This window comes from Dermacentor andersoni, chromosome 5 (assembly GCF_023375885.2).
Source record: "Dermacentor andersoni chromosome 5, qqDerAnde1_hic_scaffold, whole genome shotgun sequence".
NCBI classification, from domain to species: Eukaryota; Metazoa; Arthropoda; class Arachnida; order Ixodida; family Ixodidae; genus Dermacentor; species Dermacentor andersoni.
The window spans coordinates 152,000,634-152,018,694 of NC_092818.1; the positions used below are offsets into that span (position 1 = coordinate 152,000,634).

General features: G+C 43.5%; 2 protein-coding genes across 2 annotated transcripts in view; one reads left to right on the plus strand and one right to left on the minus strand.

The window, feature by feature from the left end:
- Positions 1–1,827: 1,827 nt before the first annotated feature.
- LOC126532135 (venom protease-like) lies at positions 1,828–10,762 on the plus strand. Its single transcript, XM_072288372.1, has 6 exons — positions 1,828–2,040; positions 3,979–4,122; positions 5,233–5,330; positions 8,498–8,790; positions 9,385–9,518; positions 10,571–10,762. Exons 1-6 carry the CDS (start codon positions 1,828–1,830, stop codon positions 10,760–10,762), a joined length of 1,074 nt encoding a protein of 357 aa, XP_072144473.1.
- Positions 10,763–12,033: 1,271 nt separating this feature from the next.
- The window catches only part of LOC140218611 (serine protease 27-like), a 30,378-nt gene continuing 24,350 nt past the window's right edge, over positions 12,034–18,061 (minus strand). Inside the window, exon 5 of the mRNA XM_072288429.1 lies at positions 12,034–16,948. Within this exon, the coding sequence (XP_072144530.1) occupies positions 16,784–16,948 (165 nt within the window). The 3' untranslated portion in view covers positions 12,034–16,783. The remainder of the gene's footprint in view (positions 16,949–18,061) is intronic.

Here is an 18,061-nt window from a genome sequence, read left to right on the forward strand (position 1 = left end):
TCCCGGCTGAGCATTCGAAGTTTTATAGCGTGTCATCTGTCCTTGATAATGGTATCGGCTCCTCTTCGTCGCTTTGAAGAGCCGACCGAGCAGCGTTATCGGCGTCTTCGTTCCCTATGACGCCGCAGTGACTTGGAAGCCACTGAAACGTCACCTGGTGTCCTTTCTGAGTCAAGGTATGTATTAATTCTCTAGTCTCGAATACCAGTCGTTCGTGTGGTCCACGCCGCAGGGATGATAGCAAAGACTGCAGTGCTGCCTTCGAGTCACTGAATATTGACCATCTTCGAGGGTGTTCTTGGCTGACTAGACGAAGTGCAGCGTGAAGAGCTGCAGGTTCCGCAGCCATTGGTGTCGTTGGGTTAAATGTCTTGAAACTGATGGTGGTGGCTTTCGCTGCGAAAACCACGGCTCCAGAGGAACACTGGAGAATTGCCGATCCATCGGTATAAATATGCGGTTGGTCGGCGTACCTGTCGTGCAAAAGGAGCAGAGTTGGTTGTTTAAGAGCAGGTGATGACAGCTCAGATTTTTTCCTGATTCCGGGTACGGTGAGGTGCACTGCAGGTCGAGCCAAACACCATGGAGGAATCGAAGGCTTAGTTGCAGGGGTGAAGCCTGGTGGAAGGCAGGTGTAATAATCCGAAATCGTAGTACAAAATGATGCCTGTGGCCTTTCTGGTGGTAGTGTTGCCAGGTGGTGGGAACGGGCACGGGCAACGGGCCTAATGTGCACTCTCAACACTTCCACCGCAATGCGTGTTTGTATGGGTTGGTCCCGGGCGATCGCAATAGTCGCTACTGTCGATGTGCATTTTGGCAAACCAAGACAAACCCTGAGAGCCCGAGCTTGAATAGCCTGTAGAGCACGAAGATTTGTCTGGCAAGTTATTGTTAACTAAAACCACGATAGGATTCTGAGGCACGTCTGGTGGAGCACTCCGGGTTAATTTTTTGCCAGCTGGGGTTCTTTAACCTGCACCTAATGCACGTTACACGAGAGTCTTTGCATTTCACCCCCATGGATACGTGGCCGCCGCGGTCGAGGTTTAATCCCGCGCCCTCGGGTTTACCAGAGCAACGCCAAAACCACTACGCCACCACGGCGGGTAGTACGCAAGGAAGCCTGCTTGTTTTCCCACCTGAACATGAAAAACGTGAACATCTATATCCTGTAACAAAAAAGACTGAGGCCCGAGCCCGGTCGGCCTTTGGAAAGTGCCTCGGAAGTGAGGTCAGTCGAGGACTCGTGCGACCTTTACAACTGCATGGCCGCGTGTGATTCTGCCGCCCTCGAAAATACGAAATCACTCGCCATCGCACTCGATAGGAGAGAAGACCGCGTCGACTCATGAGTGTCGTCATCGCCACTGACACTCGCTCTCGCTCGCTTCAGCTTCGCAGCCGCGGAGAGAAAGAAAAAAAAAAGAAACCTAGAGAAAAGCTCAGCACGTAGAAAGCTCGACAGAATGCGCAGCAATGAAGATAACAAGATGGAAAAAAGCCGCGAAGAACAAAACAAAAGGGAAAGGGATGGAGGAGGAGGCGACGGAAGCGCGCGAAAGTGTTGCCTATACGAAGGGGATCCCGAGAGGGGCGGGAACCGGAGAGGGGGACAAATCGGCGCGAGCATATGCTGCCGCGCGGAGGTGTGTGCCATGTTCCATTGCCGATATCGTAGAGAAAAAAATGGGTCAATGAAAACCTCTTTCCTCTCACGAGACCCCGAGCGCGGTGCGCGCGCGGTGAGCAACGTGCGTTGAACATTGGGCCAGTAGATACATCACACATTTGGAAGGACAACCGAGGAGACGTTGTATGGTGCCCATGCTTAAATACACCGCCGAATCCTGTCAAGACCAGTGCGCCGCGAGAAACTCAAAGGTGCCTTCACCGCCAACGCACAGGGACGACCCCAGACACCCATTACCGGAACCAAAACGCAAGTCCACATGCTGTCAGAAGTGCAAGTCCGTCTGCTCGGCGTCTTCGTCTCTGTGTTATGGCTGCTGGATGAGCCGCGAGGCACCGCTGCGATGGGTGAGCCCTCACACAAACCTGAAACTCAGAAGAACGACAGCTACCCGCCTCGTTAGTTCCTCTCGCGGACGTTCTTCCTCGCTTCTGCCACTATGCACTTCCGGTATTTACTGAACCAAGTTACGATCCTTCCTAGCGGAAATGTTGGGGCCAGTGGGAGTTCGTCGCGGCAGTTGTTGCTGTGCGCATAGTGAGCACTAAATCATGTACTCTCATTGCTTTTAATCCTAATATCTTCATCATTCAAACATTTCCTACCGTGATATCTTGACCAACGTTCTAACAGAGTCACTGCACGTATGTCAGAATTGGTGCGAACTTATATGTAAAATTCTTGCGAATGATAGATTAGCTGGAGTTTCAAATGAGCTTTCAAATTCAGGCTTCCTTTTTTATAACGATCAATAGCGTTCTTTTTTTGCAGTGTATACCACCATGAATTGCATAGAGCTATATGAAACGAAAGCAAATTTCCTCTAAAGCCTTCGCATACCTCATAGTTAGAACGATGATGTGGAAAATTTCACGAAGAAGCTTCTTTCTACACAGAAGGCGTCATTCCTGGTTGCTTTGACGATAGCGTCCGCTATCTTATACTCACGAAGTTATAGCTGGAAGGATCATTCCGGACAGGAATGTTCATGCGTAAGTTAGCTAGACATCCCTCGTCAACTGATTAAAAAGGGAAATGCATGCAGTTCTCAACTGTAGAGCAATACACGCAATTTCGCCACACAATTTAAGCAATATCACGCAACGCAAACTGTACTTTCTGCCGAGAATTGTGAGGTATTTGTTTAGCTCGATGCTTTAGGCTTCGATAAAGGGCTTTCAAGGTCACCGGTAGGCAATTGCCAAACTGACAGCATTGCTCCTTCAGGTCAAGGCCGTGTCTTTCAAATATACAAGCACGGCTATACGTGAGAGGTGAGTTAGGAGTTTCTAGAGTATAATTAAAATTCCGTCAAATTTTGTAGCTGATTTCCAAAATCGGAGATACTGTTCTAAACTCGGCTACTCACATAAGGCGTGAAAGGGAGCAAAACGACGGCGCTATTACGGCGCTGCTGCTATGGCATAACGCGCGTGCTCCCGCCGGCGAGAAGCCAGAGCAAAAGCGAGGAGGTTATAACGGTGCGCAATTTCCAAGCCACCCTTTGATGGCCCATTTGCCCAAGTCGCCGGATGCGCCGCGGAGGTGCGCCTGTGTGTATACGCCGCTCGGATGCCAAGAGCGCAATTAGCTTCGCTAGAACTGGGTCAATTGCATACGCTCCAGCGACATAACAATGAGCACGTGTTTTCTGCGCGTTTAATGGGTGAAACACTGTACTTTTCCATCTGAGTTTGCCACTAACAATGGCCATCTGGTAATTCTCGCGGCGGAACGTCGTTAATTCGCCTTTCAAGAGCATGGTTTCGCAAGCGCGACTAATTCAGTGAAAGTCAAGGTGAAGCTTGTCTTCTAAGAATAAATATTGCACGAAAAAAAAAGTTACGTCGTAGAAAAGAAGATGTGGCATTGAAATTGGCCTTTACACACTAATTGCTTCATTTACAGCGCTCCTCAATGCGACCTTTTACAAATCAAGTGAACAAAGTAGCATTGTTGCATAAACTGATCATCGTCGCCATAAGCATAATCATATCGCAATTTTACTGCAGTGCTCCCCGATTGGCCACATTTTCAGTCAAATGCACTTACCATTTACACGTATACTTCACGTTCTCGCATCTTAATCTGGTCTTCTACCATCCGGATTTCGCTTCCCCTTTGCCAATATATATTTATTAACACTCACTGACAAGAGCGGTTGTTTATCGTCTGCATCACGCAAATTTCTCAAGTCCACTTTGACCAAACAAAATTATTGTATAAAACTAATATACGTAGGGACATCAAGAAGTAAGTGCTGCTTCTGAAAAATCTGTTTTTTTTTTTTGTGGGATTCAGGTTGCTTTTACAAACACATTTTTTCCCCTTTCAATGCAGGCCCCCATCGGACCTGCGGCATTCGGACTGCAAGACGTGCTCGAGTGGTTGGGGGCCAAATGGCATATGACGGAGAATTCCCCTGGCTGGTGAGCAGGATTCGCATAACCTTACGCCTCACTAATGTATCTAGTCTGTGAAGCACACGTACGTAGTATTTAACGCGGAGAGAGACGCTCAGGTAGACGAGTGGCCGGCCAACTCTGTCAGGCTAACCCTGCCTGTAGCAACATCATCACCACGACCACTACCAATACTTACACAATAACCGTGTGGAAACAAGAACAATAATGTCTTTTTATTAGGCATAACCCCGGAAAACGGATGGATAAAGTCTTAAAAAACGTGTTCCCTATACGCTTTTGAAGTCAATACTTGATAACTGGGCACGATGCTCTGCAGCGCAAAATAATGTATTCATTGCACTGGAACGGAGACGCCCTTAACTTTACATTCAAACTCAGAGGTCATCGAGATTCTAGAATTTACCTCGATGCTTACAAATCCCGCTGCTGCCGACAGATGATACTTGCTTCGACAGAACATAGGTAGCACATAGTACGGACCATAGGAACCGCCACGTCGACTAATATTGTTCTTGTTGTTCATTTTCTTTGCTGTATGGATTGCCTTTAAAGCCCATATAGGGAGTGTCAGCTAGCGTTAGCCAAGCTGTTCAACAAAAACAAAGAAATATTTAAAGAACACAGTGCAACTTACAATCATAAGACCTATGGAGTTCGGTTTACCGACCTGTGACGAATGAACATCGTAGGTTTTATAATTGTATATTGCATTTTTTTATCGTTTCTTTTCCCTTGAGCAGTTTGGCTAACCTTAGCTGGGGTACATGGAAGAATTTTAGAAGAGTCGTGCGCGAAGGCAGGGTAGCTGCTCCATTAGCCTACTATCTGCATATAAGTGTTTTTATTTCATTGCATGCCATATATGGGTGCTGCACTTAGTTTTTATCTCTTTTTTTATAGAATATAGGGAATATTAAAATTTTTCCTCCGATTAGAGGTAATATCAACAGCCTTCGGCGTGCCCAAATGTCGCGTTTTGTTAAGCAAAATTGCGATATAGTCAGTTAACACCCAGGATAATTTGTGCTAAACAGCGATGTTCCAATTTTGTAGCTCTAAATCATCACAAGTATCTCAAACGGCACCTTAATATAGCTTATGTATTCTTTATAGGTTTCCATACAATTTGTACCGTCAATGGGGGAAAATAAGTGTGGCGGCACTATCCTGAATGAACGGTGGATTCTCACAGCGGCTCACTGCTTTTACGGGTAAGTAGTGGCTGCTTAGCAGCAAGATTATACCAGTAAAATTTAATGCGGTAGATTCCAGAAAATTTCTTGTTCTACTTTATACATATTACGACCTGTGCTTTCTTACGCAATTTCTTCCAAAACTTCATTGCGCGAGGTATCGGTTAGAAAGAAGGCAGATGTCTTGCTACAATCAATTATACAGGACACGACCGCATGCTCCGAATACTAACTTAAAGTACAGAAGAATAAGAAAATCGAAAAGAGGGCTCGTTTGCATGCGGTCATGCTAACTTGCTAAATATCTCACAATAATGAACTAAAGGACTGAATGGCATACAAAAAAACGACGGCGGAGCGCTATCCCCTGTCTTTTTCTTAAGACATTGCGCATGTAAGGGTGGACCACCTGATCATCTGAAAATGAAGATTACGACGACATCTAAACAGAGAAACAGCGGGAAAACCTTAATAAAACAACACAGCGATAAACTACAGCAAACCTTCTTGGCCTGGCGCCAGTTTGCAGAAAGTCCTAACACAGAAGTTATTGTACCCGAGATAAGATAAAATTATAAAAGGCTGAAACCTAATAGACAACTCATACATTGGAGAACATTGCAGAAAGACCTGGCGTTCGGGTACTTTTTTCGTCTCCACGCAGGCTTAATCAAAAGTTTAACAACTTCAATTCGGAAGAAAAGAAAAAGTGCGACACATGTTTGCGGCGCCGAGCACATCCATTAGCCCGCGAATTTCACAGGTACTCTTGGACCATTCTCTCTTAGGTCAAGACAGCGCTAGCAAAGAAGTATTTTAGTGTGAGATCCAAAGTAAAGGCAAGCAACCTGTAAAAGACATTTCGTTGTGTTGTTTTGTTAACGTTTTCCTTAACCTGTCTTCAGATGTGATTGTGAACTTCCAATTTTTTTTCCTCACTCGTTATTCAAACCTGATACGGGCAGTACAGTGACCGAAGAAAAAGAACGTCAGTTTCCGGCCTAAGTCCAGTGTTCTAGAACGTTCTGCCGCTCAACAATCCACCTCGACCAAAGGACACGAAAGGCAGCACCGCCCCTCGATAGAATTCGTCACCGCTCGTCATTGGCACTGTCCGACAGTTCTTGGGAAGCATAGTGTTGTCTTTAGTGGAAGGCTGACGCTGTGCTCGACTTCGTCAAGCGTGCTCCGATTGACGAAGTTGAGCACAGTGCACTCTTCGTCTTCACGTTCAAGATTGTTTGAGAATACGGGTGTAAGGCTTCCTCGCGCTTTTTCGGAGGCTTCCTGCCGCCCGAGGCTTCCGAAGAACCAAAACCTGGGCAAATTGGAATGCATTCATCTTGAAGACCCAAACACCAACGTTCTTCATTCGTCTCTCGTCTGCTGATGTTTGGTACTCAAGATGAATACCCAAGGCTTCACTTTTAGAGCGCAGCTCTTAGGCGCCCGTTCATGTGGCGAGCGTCGGCGTCGGTGAACAAACACAGCGAAGGATGAACGTGCGAACGTGCGAACGTGCGAACGCGGAGCGCAGCGAGCGATGAAACACAGATGGTAGCGAAGAGAGCGCGAGGAGGAAAGTGGAGGAGGAAGGGGCAGCGGTACCACCAGGTGGAAAGCGGAGGAGGAGGGTATGGCGAAAAGCATGAGAAGAAAAGCGTAGTGCCTCACAAGACGGGCTTTGTGGCCAGGATGGCTATGAGATGGCTCCAGAGGAGCGCGCATCGTCTGTTTGCCTATGACGCCATCGATACCATATATGGAAACAAAGCGCTGCATAAGCGGGGTCTGTCGGCGGCGGTTGATGTGAATCGCGCCCACGCGTCACCCACGCGTTGCCTCTCGCGATCTCTTGATTAACGAGGCAGTGGCGCCACACATTGCTCCGTTTGCAATGTGCCGCACGACATAGATCGTCCGTGCCAGCCAATATATCTCAAAATGAAAGTACCTATAGAACTGCCTTCAAATTTTGCTCTAGAGAGTATCGTAATCGTCGATGAAAGTTTCGCTCACTGTTAATCAATCTAAGAGGAAGCTTTAGCTCGGGCCCAACTCCGACGCGGCCTATTCAAATACATGCAAAACGTAAAAACGCTTTTCTGAGGTAACCCATGGACCGATTTTAATGAAATTTGTTGCATTTGACAGAAAAAGTTAAAATATAGTGACTCTAATAAGGGGATTTTCGATTTACAGCGTGAATTTTGTGGAAGATATTTTCAAAATTCGAAAGTTCGAAAAAAATAGAAGGCCGAAGTTTACAAATTAATAGCGCTTCATCAAGAACTGATATTGCGATTCTGCAAACAGCATCCATTAGATCATTCAAAGCGGGCAAATTCAGTACGTCAATTTATATATTACGTGAATGTTTTGCGTTGTGCACAAGGGTTGCGCAAAAATTGTATTTCCAGATTACAATTCCTTTGAAATTCATGTAGAACATATCAATTTTGTGCGCTTTAGATGTACTATTAGATGCAATTGACTGAACTGTGATATCATCTTTTATTGGTGAGTTAAAGAGTTGTAACCTTAATAGTTTTGTTTTCTGAAAATGTGCGTTTTTTGCCAATTTTTAGTAAAAAACTGACAACCTAAATCGAATATTCGAAACAAACATTCACTAGATGTTACGTATTTATTTTAAATGCAATCATCATCATCGTCATCGTCAGCCTGGTTAGGCCCACTGCAGCGCAAAGGCCTCTCCCATACTTCTCCAACTACCCCGGTCATGTACTAATTGTGGCCATGTTGCCCCTGTAAATGCAATAAACCTTGTCAAGTTTGCTGGATTGGTTGCCGAGAAGAATGAATTCTCCTTTTATATATATTTCGATAAGAACACCCGAGCTTAACCTTCCTCTTAAGTCCACGTCTTGCAATCCTTAGTCTTGTTTGGCATTACACATGCGTTTCCTCGCAAAAAATTAAAATGTTTGTTAGATTGCAGTCAATGATCGTGTGCAGTGTGCATCATTCAGTACCGTTATTTGGTAATGGGAAGTACTTGGGACATATACACAAACACAGGAAACGGTTTGTGCAGTAAATTGTTTGCCAGCTCTGAGGATCGTGCTTTAGAGAAACGTCGCCCAAGCAGTGTTCTGTTTGCAAAAAAAGAAACTTTATGTTCCAATTTTCTCACTTTCTATAATTACTTTGGTCGCTTACAGATACCATAAGTCTAACTTCGTTGTTCGTGTGGCGGAGTATAACCTTCGTACAAAGGAGCCCCGAACACCCGCCGTGACGTACACCATCGACAAGTTAATCATGCATCCGGACTACCGCAAGGTCAAGAAATACGACAACGACATCGCGCTGGTTCGGCTGAGCCTTAAGATCCGCTACAGCGAGTACGCACAGCCTGCTTGCCTTCCAAGTCTCACACTGGCCGACACAACTGGCATCAATGTTACTGTCGTTGGCTGGGGGCAAGTGTCCGAGGATGTCCCTAAGACGCCAGGTCAGTCGCCTCCGCATAGTTAGGTGTTCTAGTGTGTACTATCACTATTCCGGTGGATTGTGCGTGTTCGCAAGTTCACTTACTGTGGCAAAGAGTAAAAAATTATTTTTCTTTGTGCAATACGATGTCAGATAACCGTCCTTATAGCTTCACTTGAAAATTAAAATAAATTTAAATTTCAGTGCAATTACCTGTGTGCTCTTGACCTTTTAAGTAATTTAAAATCAATACATTGAATTGCATTGAAAAGCACAGCGACTTTTCACTGAACATGACATCTGTAATTATGTCACTCGGAATATAAAATAAGGTCCCACATCACTCTCTGTACCTACGTAATTATCCTGTTAGATATAATCTAATCCGCAGCTCCCTTCTTAATTGAAGTAACACCCTATCGTTGTGTCGAATGGTCATATTAACGTAGATAATTAGAGGAAATTAAAAGCGAAAAGTTCCATTTTGCTTCTAGTTTAGGCTTCGATCGGAAATCATAACGTTATGCTGGCCTTAAAAGTTCAAGTCAACAGTATTCATTTTTCTTGCCCGTTAAAATGAGTATCTTTATTTTACTCTTTGGACACTGCAATGCAGCTGTCCCACTGAAAGCTGTCCTGACCGTCTTTGACAACCAGATCTGCAACACCTGGCTCCATAATCACTCCATGCGAGTCCTTGACAACCACATGTGCGCGGGTCTTGAAGAAGGTGGAAAGGACGCTTGCCATGTGAGCACTTCATGCTTATTGAAATATTTACGCAAGAACACTTCTTAATTTGGCGAAAATATAAGGTAAAGCGGCATTGCAATATGAACTTAATAAAGCAGTTTCCCACCTGAAAATAAATTTTCCAATACGACGTGATTGCCTGGCTCGAGCGCAATATAGTGACTCTGGCACTTGCCTAATAGTTTGGGTAGGCAGTCGCAAAAAAACTATGATCAAGAAATGTCAGCGCAGCATGTAAATATCAACAGTGACATTATTATGTCTCCGAAGAGTTATCGTGTTTCATTTTATCCGCTGCCTTAGCAGGTGCTTACGTAACTGGAATATTTTAACTGGAATAGACACAACTGAATACGGCACTGCCACAACCTTCTAGAACAGCTGTGGGTAGTTTGACAATGAGTGAAGCTCAGAAACGCTTTGGCGTAAGCATGTTGTGGAACTTGGACTATATCCACACCATATTCAGTAATGATCATCATCAAGCATATCATTTTTGTAAATATATGTACAAATGAGCTAGTACCCTAAGTAAGAGGCTGCGGAGGAAATAGCTCAGAAATAAGGACATGCTTTCCGTATATTTTCTTATAAAGCTTGTACACCACTATCGGGCAGCTATGCACTCCGTGAAAGATTTCTGTAATAATAAGTGGAAGTTCTTCGCGGTATGTAGGAATATCTAGTAGCCTATACAAGCTTATACCGCGTAACGTTTGCGAGATACTATTATCTGATTTCGAGCTCTAAAGTTCAGTAGCAGTAGCGGAAGAAAGACTGTCACTGGAGTACCGTTCTGAAAAGGCGACCACCCTTCGTCAGGACCTAAAGAAGACTGATCCCCTTGCCGAAAAGTTAGCTGCAGAAACATCCCTTGTTCGATGAGTGTTGACCACTTGAAGCCTTGATTTTATTGTGAACTTTTGTCTTGCTTGGATCCCACAAATAGTGAAGGTTTCGGAGCACTTTCTTTTTTTAGTGTTTTTTATCGCGACATGGTGCTGTATCAAATTTCCTAACTGCACTTCCTCTTTGTGAACCATGCACAGGGCGACTCTGGAGGACCCCTCCTTGCGGTGAACGACCGTCGCTACGTGGTTGTGGGCGTGGTGGCAGCAGGGGACGGCTGTGCCCTGCCTAGGACACCTGGCATCTATACGCGGGTAACAGCGTTTCTGCCCTGGATAATGGACCACATCTCTCCGGACAGCAGCGACATTGTCAACATCGCTAGGTTTTGATACGCCGGCCTCTATGCTTGCAGGCAGTAGATGTGAACATTGGTACGGTAGGCATTGTAGATATCTAGGCGGCATTCCTTGCCAGCTTGAAACACAATGGTTGATTTTCGAAAGTGTCCATGCAATTTCTAAGGCTTATAACAGTATGGACTGAAACACAATGACTGCATTTAATATGGCTCTGAAGGCACAGTTCAGATTCAAATACTACTTAAAAGGTCGCATTTCTATTTGGAAACGTGGCAGCTCAGACAATTCTAACAAAATGTTATTGCTCTTATCTGGCCAATTTCCATCTAGACTGCGTAGCCTCTTGATGAATTGCGGACAGCTGGTTTGGTTCGTATACACCTCGTGAAAAGTCTTCCAGCCATAAAAGATACAAAATTTGCTGCTAAATCTCTTGCGTATCAGCTAACCCCCACTGCTCCAGCAATAGCTGTGTGTAACAGCTAATTATTGTAGGTGTTTAGGGGTACCACTAAAGATAGTGGTATTAGAGGTTGGTCTAGCCAGTATTCTAGCTAAGGGTAATAACGCAGTCAATATTTTTTACGTGGGAAGATTGACCTTCGCTCTCAAACAGTAACAAATATGTCCCTGACGCATTATAGCTGCGACGGCAGCTGTGCCATTAAAATCCTGACTTACTGCTTCCGCTGCTCTAGCAACATGATTTAATTACGGAAGCCGCTAACGCGCAGCTGCTCTACTGTCGCACTCTCTATTTACTACTTGTCCGACCCTGTTCTGCATTACCATGAAGTAATGACGCAGGAAAGTGCGAATTTGTGGTAGTAACATGTGGTCTGTACTTAAAGATGCAGTTTGTTAATCGGTTAATGTATTGTAATCGGTATAACGCTGGAACGCATGAGTTTCCTCTCTTCTTTCTGCCAAATGATGATCCTTGGGCAGCAACATCTGTCCCGTAATAGAACAGGATGGAAAACCGTGATGATGCAAAAATTTACTTCATGCTTTGAAGCTCGAACAAATTAGTAGTACGACGCCGTACTGCCCATTAACCACACAGCCTTGCTACCGTCCTAATGTAAGCTGTCGCAAACATTCAGTTTCGAGTAATGCGTCCACCAGGTTCCAAGCGCCCTGTTAGTTTGTCTTATTACAGTGATATTTTTATTGTTGCGAGAAAGTGATACTTTGAAAATTATGCCTACGTGTTTCATTGACGCACAATCATTTAACCTTTCATACTTGAACATGAGTTTACTTGCAAATGTGGTCCTTGTACACTAAGCGTGGGAATACAGGGTGTTTCAGAAAGAGAGGTAAAAAAACATCACACACATAGTACAGAAGCAAGATTATCAAGGGTATGACTTCTTTTCGATATTACTTACAAAAGCGCATAGTGAAAATATTCTGGTAGTGCCTCCTCGTACCGGTATCTTCCCAGGCTAAGAGATTCCAAGAAGGAACAAAGGCAAATGCTATGACGCCAGCCGGTGTGTACGCTTAACTTATACAGATCTAGGAGTGCTCTGGCGTACGATGTGTTCCTTGCGTTTGTTGCTAGATGTACACACACTTGTTGTCCTTATATACCACTATATACATCATTTTTACTAGAGATCAAAGGTGCTGATTATAACATTCAGCATATATTATTTATTTCTGTACAGAGTAGAATTTACCACGCATTTCAATGTTCCTGTAAATAAAAACATGCTTAGGGCATTTTGCATTTCTCGTCATACTTGCACTGTTATAAAATATGTCATCATAGCATCAGGTCATTGTGACTGCGTGGATATACCTGCGCCTTTAATATTTCACTTCATGCAATATCGCTGTACTTGTGGCGTACACTGTTAAGTTTGAGAGCATTGAGGAAACTATGTTTCTAATTGCTGGAAGTACACAACAAACATGCTCACAAGAGTTCAATTTGTGTCCATGTTCAATGTAGTTTTGTCTGTCACATTTACTATACAGGCTACAAATTTATGCACAATGCAGCTGCTGTACAAATGCAAACGATATCCACGTTACAACAATGACATCATCTCAAATGTTTGGACGAAGTGCTTGAGGCTGATAGCCCAAGTCTTCTATTGAGTGTTCCTAGTCAATTCGTCGTTTCATGTTGCTTTTTATCCCCACCATGAACGTTCCTCTCTTCTCTGTTCACTGCGATTGCATTTAATATTGCACCTGTTTTACACATGCACAATGTTTCCATTGCAAATGTAGAGAACATTATTGTTTTATTTTGCATTTGTAATGTTTATTACATTGTTAGTAATTCCACAGTTCTTAGTTTTTTTTTCTTTTCCGTTGCGGTTTACTATCGGTATACTAATGATGCAAAACCGGACGAAGACGGACATAGCACACGAAAACATAGTGCACACGCTAAGCACACAAACGCATGCAGTTGACAGTGGTAAGAACACATCCTACGATACAGAAATAGCGGTTATATTGCTGAGTTATGCGATGCAATATTTGTAGTGCACTGTAGCATACTAATTAAAAGACATTGGAGCTCAGTACTACATTCATCCTATGCAAGCTGTCTGCCCCAAGAAAAAACACTTATCCCATGCAAGTGATGAACATAATCTCTGACAGTCAGCGTCTGCAATAGATAACACCAAATTAAAAAGATTATCACTGGAGACAAGCAATATTAAATGCGTTTTCGCAGCTCTCTTCCATGCAGAATATTCGCTTTTATTGTTTGACAACGCGTCGAAGCTAAACATGCACAGAATATGACATATATAGGTTATGTATTTTCTTGTATATATTTTTACATACAGTACAACAGGTCAGAACGATCTAGTTTTGTTTTCTTAATAGGGGTTATGAAGTGCAATGCCAGTCATGTACACGGTTGTGAAAGTAGATGTTCCTGTCATTATTGTTGTGTTCTGTCATGGCTTCCTTCTCAATTAAAAGAGCGCTGTTTTATTCTTTCGTTGAAGTTGCTGGCGATCTGTTTTATGCATGAAATAAATTTTATGTGTGCAATTATTTATAGCCTCACAATTATTGAGTTGTTTTTTCTTGCAACTATACAATAAGTATTCGCATTGGATCAAGGACAACCAAACATTAGGATAATAGCAGTGGTAAGCGTTGTGTGCATGTCGCGAGACTGTAACAGTCTCAATATACTTAAAAACACATTGAACACTTTTCAAAACTAGGAGTTTAGTCGAATAAACGAAGGTACAGAAATAGTCAATAAGTTATTAAAAATGTGGCCAAATCTCAAAATAAGCTTGCAAACAAAACCGAAATGACCATCACCTAAAATGGCAACGCCGTTTTCGGTACTCATGCGCCTAATGATGAAACGTATCTACATTTAATGGCGATGTATTTCACTTTCACTTTTTATCTGAAACACATTACATTTCCTTAACCATCTTCAGTGCTCAAGAAATTTATGCGTACATTCAAATGATGAATCAACACCAGGCAGTGTGTTAACTACCGTTTCTCGCACTTGTTTGCGTCAATTGCAACAGTTTTTCTTTCTTTGGCCGCATATTTTCACGCTGTTAAAGCTATCAACATGTCTCAACAGTTATGGCTGTTGGTTTCAAGTATTGTACATCCTCTGTACACTGAAATTGTCGTAGGGTATACTCTGAAACAAAAAGACATTCCGCAAGAACAATGTGCTAATAACACAAAACAATTTATGTCTTCATATTCTTTATTGTTGTGGGCAATCTGCAACCATTCCTCGCACGGCCGGTTGTAAATATTCTCTAAGTAACAATAAAGTGGGATACATTGTTTTGTCCTTTGCGCCCGATGAGCTCTTGCGCGGTACCAAGCACATGAATTCAACAGTGGTATTCTCATCGTGATCGCACTTAAACAAGTTGCGTCAGAAACAGGTGTGCACCGCATTTGGTAGAGTAAAATGGCAAGACAAAATTAAGTAAATCGGTGATGATGGTTTTATGTACACAAATCATTCCACAGTAAGACACGCAAGTAATGAATTACACGCTGTGCTTGCTTAGTGGCTTTAGCATTACGCTGCTAAACGCGAGGTCGCGGCATCAAATCCTGTATGCGGCGGCAGCATTTCAATGGGGGTGAAATGGAAAAATACCTGTGTATCGTGCACTGAATTCACGTTAAAGGTCCCTACGTGGTCAAAATTATTCCGGAATCCACCACTACGGCGTGCCTCATAATCAGCTCGTGGTTTTGGCATGTAGACCCCCAAAAATGATCAGATATTGAAATATCATTACAATTTTGAGACCTAACTAAGTACATCGAAGCAAAACACTCCACCAAGTCTTCGAAGTTGAGAATTCAAGTATGCATAGCGCTTGCGAATGTGGACGACATCTGGAGAAGGCAAAAAGCCAAGACCACTTTTCTAAACGTTGGCTGTGGCTTTTACCTTGTTCTTGTTTTGCTCGTCATCTCGTAACCTTGTCACTTGTTCTAGTGTTTCAACTTCGCGTGATTGTCGCTCGTCATCTCTTCATTCACAAACATTTTTTCTTTGGTCAGCCTAAATTACTTCCATATTTGCCGCTCTAATTGGCTCCTCGCTCTCAAGTTCTCTATTTTCTTAGGTAAGAAATACCTAATGTAAATAAAACATGCGAATACTACTATATCATCATATTCAGTTATGAGCGAAGCTGCCGATCATAATTTGTGTTCAAGGAGAGGTTGGTGCCTAAGATGGTCGCTGGCTACTCCGATTGTATGATTTCACTGTTGCGCACAACAGAATGAAAATGGTAAAGTTTACGACATAAAATAAAGTGACATTTGTTGAAAGCTCCCAAACACACACACCTATACACAAGCACAAATGTTGTTAGACAGTTCACAACACACGAGGGTCTTTGTTGAAGTACAAATGAGGTATTTCGTGATTTCCGCATGCCAAACACAATACTTGGGAACACGCATGCAAAAGCCACAGATACAAAAAGAAACAGGGATACAAGAACAAACAAAAATTAACGCACAATTATAAAGATATTGCGGACCACAATCAGAATAATCCCCGCATTCAGAAATGCATCTGAACTTGAAGCCCATGCCTGAATTGATCTGAATAACACCTGTCGTGAACGCGCCGAAGGAAACGCCGTGAGAGTCTAGGGCACGTTCACGCCAGGCTTCATTAAGATCAAGGCAAACACGGGAATCAAGATAAGATGCATTTCTGAATACGGGGGTTAGTATTGTCTAGATATTGCTGGTTACTTGAGAACATTAGAGTAATGTATCATGCCCATACACTTGTGACGCAGTGCCACGAGGGCACCTTTACTTGATAAATATTGCAGCGTCCCTTATGAAATAGAACGAGAACACGCTTCGCGGAGGACATGTACGCAGTGGCGCCGACAAGAATTCGTCAAAGAGAAAGCAGTCATCTACGTGAAAGTAGCACTATCTCAAAGGAAAAGCCTGTACCAAGACGAAGGTTTCTTCAAATAGTAGGCATTGTTCTAAGAAACCTCAGTTGGGCTGCTTGAATAGCTTGGTGCTACTTTCGGGTGGATGTCAATTTTGTACCATTAAAAACTTCCTTTCTGTTTGCCAATTTTAGCAAAGCTGACTTACTTATTCAGTGTTCCCGTGCTTATGTTTGTGGATTAATTCACTGTCTTTTACTGCCAACTGCGAGCATTCGGAGTCGCTCTGTCGACAAGTCCAAATAGTGGTGCTGTCGGGTCCGATCCTTAGACTTGGGCGAATGCTTCTTCAACAGCGTAGCTTGCTACTTCAGGAACTCATTTGCTCTATCGTTGTTCTACTCTCTGGCTACGTTCGAGTCGACGACTGCTTTCTATTTCATAAAGCTTTCTTCACACCGCGGATTTCCACATAAGTGATTCCACAAGCGGTTCTGTTAGAGGACGCCCAAGAATAACTAATGCTCGTTGTGATCTTTGGCCAAAACACTGTTTCGCGCTCTAAGGGAAGGGGAAAGAAAAAAGATCCACGGACGCTCAGTGCAGTTTCTTCTCGTTGGTCGTGCAGCAAGAGAGACAGCTAGCGGCTGCTCCTCAGGTGACTCATTATCCACGACATGTAGGAAGTGATGCGGGTGTAGAGCCCCGGGAGCAGCGGCCGAGCGCAGCCAATGCCACCGGATACGACGCCGATTGCGACGTACGTGTTATTTGCCAGGACCATCAGAGGCCCGCCGGAGTCTCCCTGCGGTATTTAGAGTACAAAGGTAGAACCATGCGCCTGAGTCACTAACTATTGGGTTTAACTTCTGCACAGGTGTGCAATCGTGTTTTCCCGCTGAACGGCACTTAGTAGGTGTGCAAACATATCGATAATGTTGACTTGCGGTGCTATTTCGACATCTTGGAAGACACGGAGAACTTTGTTTGTCATATTGAATGAGGATGAAAACGCAGCCTATATAGGGTGTTTTTTTAGCTGCACCGAATTTGATAAAATTGCCTGTAGCAGATAGCTCAATTCCAACCATTGATCTAAATTACTTGATGAAGCGCCCATTATTTCTATGAGAAATCGGTATGCTTAATTGTATAATTTGCGTAATTATGCAAATTAACTTTTTCATTAGTTATTCGCGCTACATATTTCAATCTACGAAATATAGCCGGTGAGTTCGCAAGGCGTATCCATTTAGAACGAATTCTAAGGACTACACCAGTTTCGATATAATTTTCAAAATGTCCGACTAAATGTATTGACGTGTCAATTAACTTTCTTATGATACCGATGTTTTTTTTTTTTTTGCATTAAAGCACAAAGGTAACTGGAACACCGATGCATTACGTCGGACTCTGAAAATTGTAGTCTTGAAACAAGTGCAGTCAGAGAATTAGTTCCAAATGGATTTGCGAACTCACTAGCTACAATTCGTAGGTTACTATATGTACCACATAATAATTAATTGAAAAGTTAATTAACGTCATTATAGTGTAGAAGCCGTCATCTTCCTCGGCTGCCTTTTATATACGGCGCGTTCCTGCGCGTGTGTCTCATGCCTCGGGATGCGAGATTAGAAGGAAATGGAAGAAAAATACAAATAAGACCTTCGGCTCCTGCTCTCGATCCGAATGGTTCTCAGGTCTTTCGCTCGCTGACTCGCATCTTGTTACAGCAGACCTAACCTCGGTACCTGTACTCTTCACGGGCAGCGCTCCAAGACGACACGACACACGAAGTGAGCAATTCACAACTTTCGCTCACCTGACGCCCGGTTCGATCACATTCACATTGGTGAATTTTTCGCACCAGCTACTGTTGACACGCCCGATCCAAACAGCTATGCTCAGCAGCTTCGCT

Excerpts from the sequence above, each read along its gene's own strand:
- LOC126532135 (XM_072288372.1), top strand. The coding sequence starts at position 1,828 with ATGCTTAAATACACCGCCGAATCCTGTCAAGACCAGTGCGCCGCGAGA. Across the intron at positions 2,041-3,978 it reads GCGAGGCACCGCTGCGATGG|TTTTTGTGGGATTCAGGTTG; the intron begins GTGAGCCCTCAC and ends ATCTGTTTTTTT. Across the intron at positions 5,331-8,497 it reads GCGGCTCACTGCTTTTACGG|ATACCATAAGTCTAACTTCG; the intron begins GTAAGTAGTGGC and ends GGTCGCTTACAG.